The following is a 13,268-nucleotide window of genomic DNA, read 5'->3' on the forward strand; positions in this document are numbered from 1 at the left end:
GGCAATAGAGATGAAGAACTCTGATGGGAAGTTTGACACCAGCCTCCACCTGAAGGCCCAGGTAGACCAGCTGACGGGAAGGAACGACGAGATCAGACAGGAAATGAGGGCAGCTCGGGAGGAAGCTGCCAACACCATGAGTCAACTGGTCAAAGCCAAAGAAAAGGTATCCAGCTGGCTGGTTGTACTTACTGTACAGTATGTAGGGCAAGTTATGAGAAAGCCACATAATTATGTTTTGCTGTTGTATGAGTGTATATACATTTTTCACAAAGGGCCAAATAATGTCTGTCCATTTCTTTCTTTTGTCAACTTGTTGTATATTATTTTTGCCACAGGCAGACTGTTTTTGAAGTCAACAATGTAGTGTTGTTAATGGCAGAAACAATCAGGTACCTGCAGGCTATGAATAACTCAATGTTAAGTAGTAATGGCATCCAATCCATATGAACCTCATACCTACTGGCACTGTAATTCCATTCCACCTCAATAGCTTAAAGCTGGACTCCTTAATTGGTGAAACTGCCACGTCCATCTGCAATATTCCAATAACAAAGAGGTTACTGCAAACAACCAGCACTGTTTCTTTTCTCCTCTGACATCGTTGCCCGCGTGATAGAACACCAGAAGATGTACTGCATGTATTTTTACCATGCTCCTCACCTCCGCTTCGTCAACAAAACAAAAACAGTAACAGCGGTGGTGGGGCTGACAGTGGCACTGTTTCCCTTACTTTGATTCCATCGTTAAATTGTTCCATGGATATTGTTGCATATCTGTGTCTTTTTCATTGCAGCCTTTTGAATGTCGAGTAAATAGGCACTGTACTGCTGCCATTGATACCATTTAAGACTACATCTGTAATAGGGGATACCGTTTAAGACTACATCTGTAATAGGGGATACCGTTTAAGACTACATCTGTAATAGGGGATACCGTTTAAGACTAAATCTGTAATAGGGGATACCGTTTAAGACTACATCTGTAATAGGGGATACCGTTTAAGACTAAATCTGTAATAGGGGATACCGTTTAAGACTACATCTGTAATAGGGGATACCGTTTAAGACTACATCTGTAATAGGGGATACCGTTTAAGACTACATCTGTAATAGGGGATACCGTTTAAGACTAAATCTGTAATAGGGGATACCGTTTAAGACTACATCTGTAATAGGGGATACCGTTTAAGACTACATCTGTAATAGGGGATACCGTTTTAAGACTAAATCTGTAATAGGGGATACCGTTTAAGACTACATCTGTAATAGGGGATACCGTTTAAGACTACATCTGTAATAGGGGATACCGTTTAAGACTACATCTGTAATAGGGGATACCGTTTAAGACTAAATCTGTAATAGGGGATACCGTTTAAGACTACATCTGTAATAGGGGATACCGTTTAAGACTACATCTGTAATAGGGGATACCGTTTAAGACTACATCTGTAATAGGTGATACCGTTTAAGACTACATCTGTAATAGGGGATACCGTTTAAGACTACATCTGTAATAGGTGATACCGTTTAAGACTACATCTGTAATAGGGGATACCGTTTAAGACTACATCTGTAATAGGGGATACCGTTTAAGACTACATCTGTAATAGGGGATACCGTTTAAGACTACATCTGTAATAGGGGATACCGTTTAAGACTACATCTGTAATAGGGGGTTTAAGACTACATCTGTAATAGGGGATACCGTTTTAAGACTAAATCTGTAATAGGGGATACCGTTTAAGACTACATCTGTAATAGGGGATACCGTTTAAGACTACATCTGTAATAGGGGATACCGTTTAAGACTACATCTGTAATAGGGGATACCGTTTAAGACTAAATCTGTAATAGGGGATACCGTTTAAGACTACATCTGTAATAGGTGATACCGTTTAAGACTACATCTGTAATAGGGGATACCGTTTAAGACTACATCTGTAATAGGGGATACCGTTTAAGACTACATCTGTAATAGGGGATACCGTTTAAGAATACATCTGTAATAGGGGATACCGTTTAAGACTACATCTGTAATAGGGGATACCGTTTAAGAATACATCTGTAATAGGGGATACTGTTTAAGACTAAATCTGTAATAGGGGATACCGTTTAAGACTACATCTGTAATAGGGGATACCGTTTAATACTACATCTGTAATAGGGGATACCGTTTAAGACTACATCTGTAATAGGGGATACCGTTTAAGACTACATCTAGGTGATACCGTTTAAGACTACATCTGTAATAGGGGATACCGTTTAAGACTACATCTGTAATAGGGGATACCGTTTAAGACTACATCTGTAATAGGGGGGGACTAAATCTGTAATAGGGGATACCGTTTAAGACTACATCTGTAATAGGGGATACCGTTTAAGACTACATCTGTAATAGGGGATACCGTTTAAGACTACATCTGTAATAGGGGATACCGTTTAAGACTACATCTGTAATAGGGATACCGTTTAAGACTACATCTGTAATAGGGGATACCGTTTAAGACTACATCTGTAATAGGGGATACCGTTTAAGACTACATCTGTAATAGGGGATACCGTTTAAGACTACATCTGTAATAGGGGATACCGTTTAAGACTACATCTGTAATATGGGATACCGTTTAAGACTACATCTGTAATAGGGGATACCGTTTAAGACTAAATCTGTAATAGGGGATACCGTTTAAGACTAAATCTGTAATAGGGGATACCGTTTAAGACTACATCTGTAATAGGTGATACCGTTTAAGACTACATCTGTAATAGGGGATACCGTTTAAGACTACATCTGTAATAGGGGATACCGTTTAAGACTACATCTGTAATAGGGGATACCGTTTAAGAATACATCTGTAATAGGGGATACCGTTTAAGACTACATCTGTAATAGGGGATACCGTTTAAGAATACATCTGTAATAGGGGATACTGTTTAAGACTAAATCTGTAATAGGGGATACCGTTTAAGACTACATCTGTAATAGGGGATACCGTTTAATACTACATCTGTAATAGGGGATACCGTTTAAGACTACATCTGTAATAGGGGATACCGTTTAAGACTACATCTGTAATAGGGGATACCGTTTAAGACTAAATCTGTAATAGGAGATACCGTTTAAGACTACATCTGTAATAGGGGATACCGTTTAAGAATAAATCTGTAATAGGGGATACCGTTTAAGACTAAATCTGTAATAGGGGATGCCGTTTAAGACTAAATCTGTAATAGGGGATACCGTTTAAGACTACATCTGTAATAGGTGATACCGTTTAAGACTACATCTGTAATAGGTGATACCATTTAAGACTAAATCTGTAATAGGGGATACCGTTTAAGACTAAATCTGTAATAGGGGATACCGTTTAAGACTACATCTGTAATAGGGGATACCGTTTAAGACTAAATCTGTAATAGGGGATACCGTTGAAGACTAAATCTGTAATAAGGGATACCGTTTAAGACTAAATCTATAATAGTGGATACCATTTAAGATAAATCTATAATAGTGGGTACCATTTAAGACTAAATCTGTAATAGTGGTTAGCATTTAAGACTAAATCTGTAATAGTGGATACCTTTTAAGACTAAATCTATAATAGGGGATACCATTTAAGACTACATCTGTAATAGTGGATACCATTTAAGACTACATCTATAATAGGTGATATCATTTAAGACTACATATTTACATTACATTTAAGTCATTTAGCAGACGCTCTTATCCAGAGCGACTTACAAATTGGTGCATACACCTTATGACATCCAGTGGAACAGCCACTTTACAATAGTGCATCTAAATCTTTTAGGGGGGGTGAGAAGGATTACTTACCCTATCCTAGGTATTCCTTGAAGAGGTGGGGTTTCAGGTGTCTCCGGAAGGTGGTGATTGACTCCGCTGTCCTGGCGTCGTGAGGGAGTTTGTTCCACCATTGGGGGCCAGAGCAGCGAACAGTTTTGACTGGGCTGAGCGGGAACTGTACTTCCTCAGTGGTAGGGAGGCGAGCAGGCCAGAGGTGGATGAACGCAGTGCCCTTGTTTGGGTGTAGGGCCTGATCAGAGCCTGGAGGTACTGAGGTGCCGTTCCCCTCACAGCTCCGTAGGCAAGCACCATGGTCTTGTAGCGGATGCGAGCTTCAACTGGAAGCCAGTGGAGAGAGCGGAGGAGCGGGGTGACGTGAGAGAACTTGGAAAGGTTGAACACCAGACGGGCTGCGGCGTTCTGGATGAGTTGTAGGGGTTTAATGGCACAGGCAGGGAGCCCAGCCAACAGCGAGTTGCAGTAATCAAGACGGGAGATGACAAGTGCCTGGATTAGGACCTGCGCCGCTTCCTGTGTGAGGCAGGGTCGTACTCTGCGGATGTTGTAGAGCATGAACCTACAGGAACGGGACACCGCCTTGATGTTAGTTGAGAACGACAGGGTGTTGTCCAGGATCACGCCAAGGTTCTTAGCGCTCTGGGAGGAGGACACAATGGAGTTGTCAACCGTGATGGCGAGATCATGGAACGGGCCGTCCTTCCCGGGAGGAAGAGGAGCTCCGTCTTGCTGAGGTTCAGCTTGAGGTGGTGATCCGTCATCCACACTGATATGTCTGCCAGACATGCAGAGATGCGATTCGCCACCTGGTCATCAGAAGGGGGAAAGGAGAAGATTAATTGTGTGTCGTCTGCATAGCAATGATAGGAGAGACCATGTGAGGTTATGACAGAGCCAAGTGACTTGGTGTATAGCGAGAATAAGAGAGGGCCTAGAACAGAGCCCTGGGGACACCAGTGGTGAGAGCGCGTGGTGAGGAGACAGATTCTCGCCACGCCACCTGGTAGGAGCGACCTGTCAGGTAGGACGCAATCCAAGCGTGGGCCGCGCCGGAGATGCCCAACTCGGAGAGGGTGGAGAGGAGGATCTGATGGTTCACAGTATCGAAGGCAGCCGATAGGTCTAGAAGGATGAGAGCAGAGGAGAGAGAGTTAGCTTTAGCAGTGCGGAGCGCCTCCGTGATACAGAGAAGAGCAGTCTCAGTTGAATGACTAGTCTTGAAACCTGACTGATTAGGATCAAGAAGGTCATTCTGAGAGAGATAGCGGTAGAGCTGGCCAAGGACGGCACGCTCAAGAGTTTTGGAGAGAAAAGAGAGAAGGGATACTGGTCTGTAGTTGTTGACATCGGAGGGATCGAGTGTAGGTTTTTTCAGAAGGGTGCAACTCTCGCTCTCTTGAAGACGGAAGGGACGTAGCCAGCGGTCAGGGATGAGTTCATGAGCGAGGTGAGGTAAGGGAGAAGGTCTCCGGAAATGGTCTGGAGAAGAGAGGAGGGGATAGGGTCAAGCGGGCAGGTTGTTGGGCGGCCGGCCGTCACAAGACGCGAGATTTCATCTGGAGAGAGAGGGGAGAAAGAGGTCAGAGCATAGGGTAGGGCAGTGTGAGCAGAACCAGCGGTGTCGTTTGACTTAGCAAACGAGGATCGGATGTCGTCGACCTTCTTTTCAAAATGGTTGACGAAGTCATCTGCAGAGAGGGAGGAGGGGGGATTCAGGAGGGAGGAGAAGGTGGCAAAGAGCTTCCTAGGGTTAGAGGCAGATGCTTGGAATTTAGAATGGTAGAAAGTGGCTTTAGCAGCAGAGACAGAGGAGGAAAATGTAGAGAGGAGGGAGTGAAAGGATGCCAGGTCCGCAGGGAGGCGAAGTTTTCCTCCATTTCCGCTCGGCTGCCCGGAGCCCTGTTCTGTGAGCTCGCAATGAGTCGTCGAGCCACGGAGCGGGAGGGGAGGACCGAGCCGGCCTGGAGGATAGGGGACATAGAGAGTCAAAGGATGCAGAAAGGGAGGAGAGGAGGGTTGAGGAGGCAGAATCAGGAGATAGGTTGGAGAAGGTTTGAGCAGAGGGAAGAGATGATAGGATGGAAGAGGAGAGAGTAGCGGGGGAGAGAGAGCGAAGGTTGGGACGGCGCGATACCATCCGAGTAGGGGCAGTGTGGGAAGTGTTGGATGAGAGCGAGAGGGAAAAGGATACAAGGTAGTGGTCGGAGACTTGGAGGGGAGTTGCAATGAGGTTAGTGGAAGAACAGCATCTAGTAAAGATGAGGTCAAGCGTATTGCCTGCCTTGTGAGTAGGGGGGAAGGTGAGAGGGTGAGGTCAAAAGAGGAGAGGAGTGGAAAGAAGGAGGCAGAGAGGAATGAGTCAAAGGTAGACGTGGGGAGGTTAAAGTCGCCCAGAACTGTGAGAGGTGAGCCGTCCTCAGGAAAGGAGCTTATCAAGGCATCAAGCAATAGGGGATACCATTTAGGACTAAATCTATAATACGGGATACCATTTAAGACTAAATCTATAATAGGTGATATCATTTAAGACTACATCTGTAATAGTGGATACCATTTAAGACTAAATCTATAATAGGGGATACCATTTAAGACTAAATCTGTAATAGGTGATATCATTTAAGACTAAATCTGTAATAGGGGATACCGTTTAAGACTAAATCTGTAATAGGGGATACCATTTAAGACTAAATCTATAATATGGGATACCATTTAAGACTAAATCTATAATAGGTGCCAAAATTAAAACTGTTTCCCTTCTATCTCTGTTGGTCAGGTGACCCGTTTGGAGGGCGATATGGAGGCGCTGAGAAAGTCCAAAGGGGGCGGGGTAATCTTTAGGACCCTGAATCTCCCTGAAGACATGGCCCTATCCAGCACTGAGGTTATCAGCTCTCTGAATGAGTATGCCGTTCGACTGTTACGGGTCAGTCTCGCCCAACTTCGCCCATTAATGTTAGCCTAATCGATTGTGTTTGAGATTGACAACAAAGCAGTTGGCGACTTTGCAGTCGATCTCAAACACGCACTCTTTCTTGTATTATTCTCTGTAACTCATCTCCCAAATGATCTGAGAGACATTTTCGCAAATAATGTTCTTTTTTAGGAGGTTAAAAACAAAGAGGAGTCAAGCCATCAGCTGGTGGCAGCCTTGGAAGAGTACAAGGGGAAGTTTGCTGTGATTCGCCATCAGCAGGGACTCCTCTACAAGGAGCACCAAAGGTACAGTCATTGAAAATAAGAATGTGTTCTTAACTGACTTGCCTAGTTAAATAAAGATATAAAAAATATATAAAACTTTTTTTTCTTTTTTTTATCGGAGCCCAAAAATTCAGATTTCGGCCCAAATTAATCGGCTATTCTGATTAGTCGGTCGAGCTCTATTACCTACCAAATCAGAACACCCCTTTATACTTGAAAAGATCAACATGGACACCCTCATTATTGTTCAGATTATTAACCCTAACCCAGCCCCCTATTTTTAGGGCACCAGAAAAGTTAATGTGTCATTTAATAATAATAATAATAATAACCCGGTCCTCCCTACACACACTACAGCAAGACTGATACCCACAAAGCTAAATAGAACACAAAACTCTTAACTTATCTTTGAGTATTATGATGGTGTAGTGAGAAGGAGGTCTGGCAGAAGGAAAAGGAGACACTCAGAGAGATGAAGAACAAGCTGGAGGAGCAGAAGCTGGTGGACACAGTAAAGATCAAAGAGTTTAACGTGAGTGACAGAGCCAAACATTGCTCAGTGGCTCACTGTATCTCTAAACTCTCTGCATTATATTCAATGTATTTCTAATCCCCACTGTGTCCAATAGCACTGGCTGGAGGCACTGCAGAAGGATCCAGAGGAGCTGCGGAGGCAGGTGGCGGAGGCGGCCCGGAGGATGACGGTTCTGCGTGTGAACGAGAAGTCTCTAACACATCGCTACACCACCCTGCTGGAGCAGGAGCAGCACCTCCGCAAGGACAACAACAAACTGAGGGATGACTTCAGCACCATGCAGGCATCTGTCACACAGAGGATAGGATGCCTGACCAGATACAAGGTACACGAGCCCTCTGATTGTCTGAAATGTTGCCATATTGCATACACCTATCCAGGAACAATAAAAGAAGGGTTAAGGGTATAAGAGTTCACTTGACTGAAAAACGACCAAGAAATAACTTTGAAGTGTATACTTTTAATGACTGGTGTAGAGAATAATTTAACTCCCAATTCAATCGTTTTCTTCACAAGACTTGATATAGCATTTTTTGTAGGACATGGCAGCATATAAGCTGGCAGCGCTGCAGAAAGCCCTGGATGACAGCGTCCCCTCATCAGAGCTGGAGAGGGCCAACAAGCAATACACAGAGCTGACGGTGAAATACAGGGACATGCTCCAGAAAGACAACCACCTGGTGCAGAGGACCACCAACCTAGAACACCTAGAGGTAGGTCTTCCTCTCCCCGTCTCCTTTTCAGGACTGGTCGAATTTCAAATGACTTCATATTAGTGCAAATTAAGAAAATTAACTTTCGTTTAGTAGTTAACAGTGAATGTGTCGAATTTAACCTTTTATTCGTGGATAATTATTGACGGTATGGCTCCTCTTTCGTTGATTGAGTTCTCTATAGAGCTTTTTGTGGACTCATACCGTATCTGTCTTTTCCACTTTTAGGGTGAGAACATTTCCCTACGTGAGCACATCACTGCCCTCAATAAAGAGCTGGAGATTACCAAGGAGAAACTCCACACTCTGGAGCAAGCCTGGGAGCACATCAACACATTAGGTAAGCTTCACAACTCAGGGTTGAAAATACTTCACTTTTAGAGTCTGTATTGTCTCTCCAAAGCCCTATAATTTCTGACAAGGGTTGCAAAATTCCCTGAACTTTCTTGAAGTTTCTTGAGTTTTTCAGAAATCTCGTTTGGAAGATTCTTTGAATTTTCCAAATGGATTTCTGACCTTGGAGCGTTTTTCTATTCCCAGGTGGTGAGAGCAGCATGGACAAGGCAGCGAAGGCAGTGGCCAACAGTGAGATTATATCAACGTCCAGGAGGATCACCACCTTGGAGATGAAGGAGCTGAATGAGCGGCAGAGGGCTGAGCATGCCCACAAGATGTACGAACACCTCAGGAACTCTCTCAGACTGGTGGAAGAGCGCAACGTGGAGCTGGAGACAAAGTTTGCAGAGGTAGGAGAGAGCTATCTACATAGTGTAGGAGTTAGGGAAGGGACAAAGCATCTATTCTGTCATAAGCAAACAGGAAAACGCTCACCCAGAGGCTGCACTCTTAGTAGCCGCGGACTTTAATGCAGGTTAACTTAAATCCGTCTTACCAAATTTCTATCGGCATGTTAAATGTGCAACCAGAGGGGGGGAAAACTCTGGACCACCTTTATTCCACACACAGGGCTTGCAAACCAGTACAGACTACAAAGGGAAGCACAGCCGAGAGCTGCCGAGTAACACGAGTTTACCAGATGAGCTAAACTACGTCTATGCTCGCTTCGAAGCAAATAACACTGAAACATGCATGAGAGCACCAGCTGTTCCGGAAGACTGTGTGATCATGCTTTCCGCAGCTGATGTGAGTAAGACCTTTAAAAAGGTCAACATTCACATGGCCAGACAGATTACCAGGACGTGTACTGCGAGAATGCGCTGGACAACTGACAAGTATCTTCACTAACATTTTCAACCGCTCCCTGTCCGAGTCTGTATCACCACCATAGTCCCTGTGCCCAAGAACAATAAGGTAACCTGCCTAAATGACTACCGACCCATAGCACTCACATCTGTAGCCATGAAGTGCTTTGAAAGGTTGGTCATGGCTCACATTAACACCATTATCCCAGAAACCCAAGACCCACTCAATTTGACATACAGCCCCAACAGATCCATACATGATACAATCTCTATTGCACTCCACACTGTCCTTTCCCACCTGGACAAAAGGAACACCTATGTGAGAATGCTATTCAATAACTACAGCTCAGCGATCAATACCATAGTGTCCTCAAAGCTCATCAATACTTCCTGACGGGCCGCCCCAGGTGGTAAGGGTAGGTAACAACATCCGCCACGCTGATCCTCAACACAGGGCCCCTCAGGGGTGCGTTGTCGTGGAAATTTCCTGTATTACCAAATCATGAGAGGGCAAACCACACACACGTCAGAGTTATCATGAAGTCCATCTTTAATTATATGAGCTTCACCATAGCCTTGTGACTCAGATCAATTCAGTGTCTATAAATGAATTCTCTGAGAGTGCTTACATAATGGTAACTGAGATCCTTTATAGCAAAGACACACATAGCCAGAAAGCATTGGCTATAAATTATCGTTCAGTTTGGTCTCCTAAACTAAGTTCTTATCTCGTTCTTGGTACCACTTAGGACCAAAAACATTACCTCATCCAATGGCATATATCAAATACACCCCCTCCTGGACAAGATCACAGAGAGATGTGACTGGCACACAGACATTGTGGAGCCACCTAACTAGTTCCCCATTAATCACCCCATCCCTTCACATGGTTTAGTTTACAGACACAGTTTAGTTTACAGACACAGTTTACAGTTTAATAGTTTACAGACACATTCACAGATAAGACTAACCCGACCTCTCCCCTCTCTGGGCCCAAGTAACTTTCCCACATAAGCATACTTATAAAAAATTATAAAACATCTTATTTATAAATGTTACCTAAAGAATTCTGATTCTGCCACGACAGCGTGCTCAGTCCCCTTCTATACTCCCTGTTCACTCATGACTGCACGGCCAGGCACGACTCAAACACCATCTTTAAGTTTGCCAATGACAACAATGATCACCGACAACGACAAGACAGCCTATAGTCAGGAAGTCAGAGACCTGTCCGTGTGGTGCCAGGACAATATCCTCTCCCTCAACATGATCAAGACAAGGGAGATGATTATGGACTACAGGAAAAAGAGGACCGAGCATTCCCCCATTCTCATTGACGGGGCTGTAGTGGAGCAGGTTGAGAGCTTCAAGTTTCTTGGTGTCCACATCACCAACAAACTAACATGGGCCAAGCACACCAAGACAGCTGTGAAAGGGCACGACAAAACCTATTCCCCCTCAGGAGACTAAAAATATTTGGCATGGGTCCTCAGATCCTCGAAAGGTTATACAGCTGCACCATCAAGAGCATACATACATGACTGGTTGCATCACTGCCTGGTAAGGCAACTGCTTGGCCTCCGACCGCAAGGCACTACAGAGGGTAGTGGGGCCAAGCTTCCTGCCATCCAGGACCTCTATATCAGGCGGTGTCAGGAAGGCCCTAAAAATTGTCAGACTCCAGCCATCCTAGTCATAGACTGTTCTCTCTGCTACCGGACGGCAAGCGGTACCGGAGTGCCAAGTCTCGGTACAAGAGACTTCTAAACAGCTTCTACCCCCAAGCCATAAGACTCCTGAACATCTAATCAAATAGCTACCCAGACTATTTGCATTGCCCCCTCTCTTTTACACCGCTGTTACTCTCTCTTGTTATCATCTATGCATAGTCACTTTAATAATTCTACCTACATGTACATATTACCTCAACTAACCGGTACCCCCGCACATTGACTCTGTACCGGTACCCCCCTGTGTATAGTCTCGCTATTGTTATTTTACTGCTGCTCTTTAATTACTTGTTACTTTTATTTCTTATTCTTACTCATGTTTTTTTTTTTTACTGAATTGTTGGTTAGGGGCTCATAAGTAAGTATTTCCCTGTAAGGTTGTTGTATTTGGCGCATGTGACTTATAACATTTGATTTGATTTGAAAAGACAAATCTCTGTTTCCTGTGGCAATGGACAATCATTTCAATTTCATTTGATAGTTTATTGGATAGGGACAGATGCAAACACATGGAAGCATTGAATAACTAATAATATTTTTCACTGCATATATAGTGTGTTGATCATGGCAATTCTCAACACCTGTCCCTAGTAGAGAGCATGGCTGGACAAGGCCATGCAGTATCCTGGACTATGTCTTATAGTGACACAAAGCCCCTAACCTGAAGTGTTGTTGGTCCCCAGCTAACAAAGCTGTACCTGGGGGCCCAGAGAACGGAACGGGAGCTGAGAGATGAGCTGGCCGACAGTGTCTCTAAAGACGGCAGCAACGCCGACCGTGCCAGGATCATGCAGCTTGAGAAGGCTGAGGCCGAACTCAAGGTGGAAGCCTCAATGTATGTACTAAATCCACTCATGTAATATGTGATAATGCCTCCTGTGATCTAGTTATATTTACGTGTATTTGATTCTGTCTAATGAAACTGGACTAATGCCCTAGCCTAAATGCAATGTGCCCTGATCCCATCCCTGATTTAGTAAGCTTTACTACTACTGCCCAGTAAGCTTGCGTTTTATAATGGCAGTTGGTAATGGGATAAGGTGCTAACCCCATACTGTGTATCCAGGTTGAGGGAGGTGTCTGACGTGGCTAAGATGCAGGTGTCTGCCCTGGAGGCCAGACAGCAGTCCAGAGAGAAGGAGGTTGAAGCTCTAAGGAGGCAGGTCCTCGACTATCAGGTAACGCAACACAACACGGACGCTATTCAACCCTATTTAACCTTATTCATATAACTCATCCTCATTCTACTCAAGTAACTCAACCACGAGAGATGAGAAATCATCTTATTGTCAATAGTTGATCAAGTTTAACAATGATACCATTGCAAGAATGACTGGCTATTCATTGTGCATACTGGTAGTTAGAATAGCTAACTACCATGTTGCTCAAATTTATCTCACTACTAGCATTGTTGCTAATGCTAACTTTTCCCTCCTGTCCTGCTCTGTCTTGTTTGCCCACCCAGTCCCAGTCAGACGAGAGAGCCCTGATCGCCAAGCTCCACCAGCACATCGTAGCGTTGCAGCTCAGCGAATCAGCTGCCGTGGGGAAGCTAGAGGCCACCGCCACGCGGATCCAGCAGCTTGAGGCCTACGTGCTCCGTGCCGAGCAGAAACTGGACGCCAGCGAGAAATCCCTGTACCACACTCGCCAGGAGAGCCGGAACCGAGCCAGGCACCTCCAACAGTCCATCCAGTCTCTCCGCAGGCAGTTTGCCGGGGCTCTGCCCTTAGCCCAGCAGGAGAAGTTCTCTCAAACCATGATGCGCCTGCAGGAGGATAGAGGGACCGCGCAGGAGGAGAAGAGGAGAGCGGAGGAGGAGAGGAGGAGGATGGAGGGGAAGGCCCAGGAACTGGAGCTGAGGCTGAAAGGGTTAGAGGAGCTCATAGCTACGCTGAAGGATGTGAAAGGAGCTCAGAAGGTGGGTGGGCAAGGACCAATGATGTATATAAACCCTGGATTGCTGATGCTATGTAATGGCCAGTGAAAGGCTTTGAAGCCACCAGCCGCCATATTGGTACTCCACAGAAGGAGTTAATGGAATTCTAGTATTTCAATCAAATGT

At 44.7% G+C, this 13,268-nt stretch overlaps 1 protein-coding gene across 2 annotated transcripts in view; it reads left to right on the top strand.

The window, feature by feature from the left end:
* The window catches only part of cep290 (centrosomal protein 290), a 73,015-nt gene that overhangs the window by 27,515 nt on the left and 32,232 nt on the right, over positions 1-13,268 (top strand). For both annotated transcript variants that reach the window (XM_052466279.1, XM_052466278.1), the window contains exons 20-30: positions 2-166; positions 6,599-6,748; positions 6,929-7,044; positions 7,453-7,555; positions 7,653-7,883; positions 8,098-8,271; positions 8,500-8,611; positions 8,812-9,017; positions 11,887-12,038; positions 12,270-12,381; positions 12,669-13,124. In XM_052466279.1, the coding sequence (XP_052322239.1) occupies positions 2-166; positions 6,599-6,748; positions 6,929-7,044; positions 7,453-7,555; positions 7,653-7,883; positions 8,098-8,271; positions 8,500-8,611; positions 8,812-9,017; positions 11,887-12,038; positions 12,270-12,381; positions 12,669-13,124 (1,977 nt within the window). The remainder of the gene's footprint in view (position 1; positions 167-6,598; positions 6,749-6,928; positions 7,045-7,452; positions 7,556-7,652; positions 7,884-8,097; positions 8,272-8,499; positions 8,612-8,811; positions 9,018-11,886; positions 12,039-12,269; positions 12,382-12,668; positions 13,125-13,268) is intronic.

This window comes from Oncorhynchus keta, chromosome 17 (assembly GCF_023373465.1).
Source record: "Oncorhynchus keta strain PuntledgeMale-10-30-2019 chromosome 17, Oket_V2, whole genome shotgun sequence".
NCBI lineage: Eukaryota > Metazoa > Chordata > Actinopteri > Salmoniformes > Salmonidae > Oncorhynchus > Oncorhynchus keta.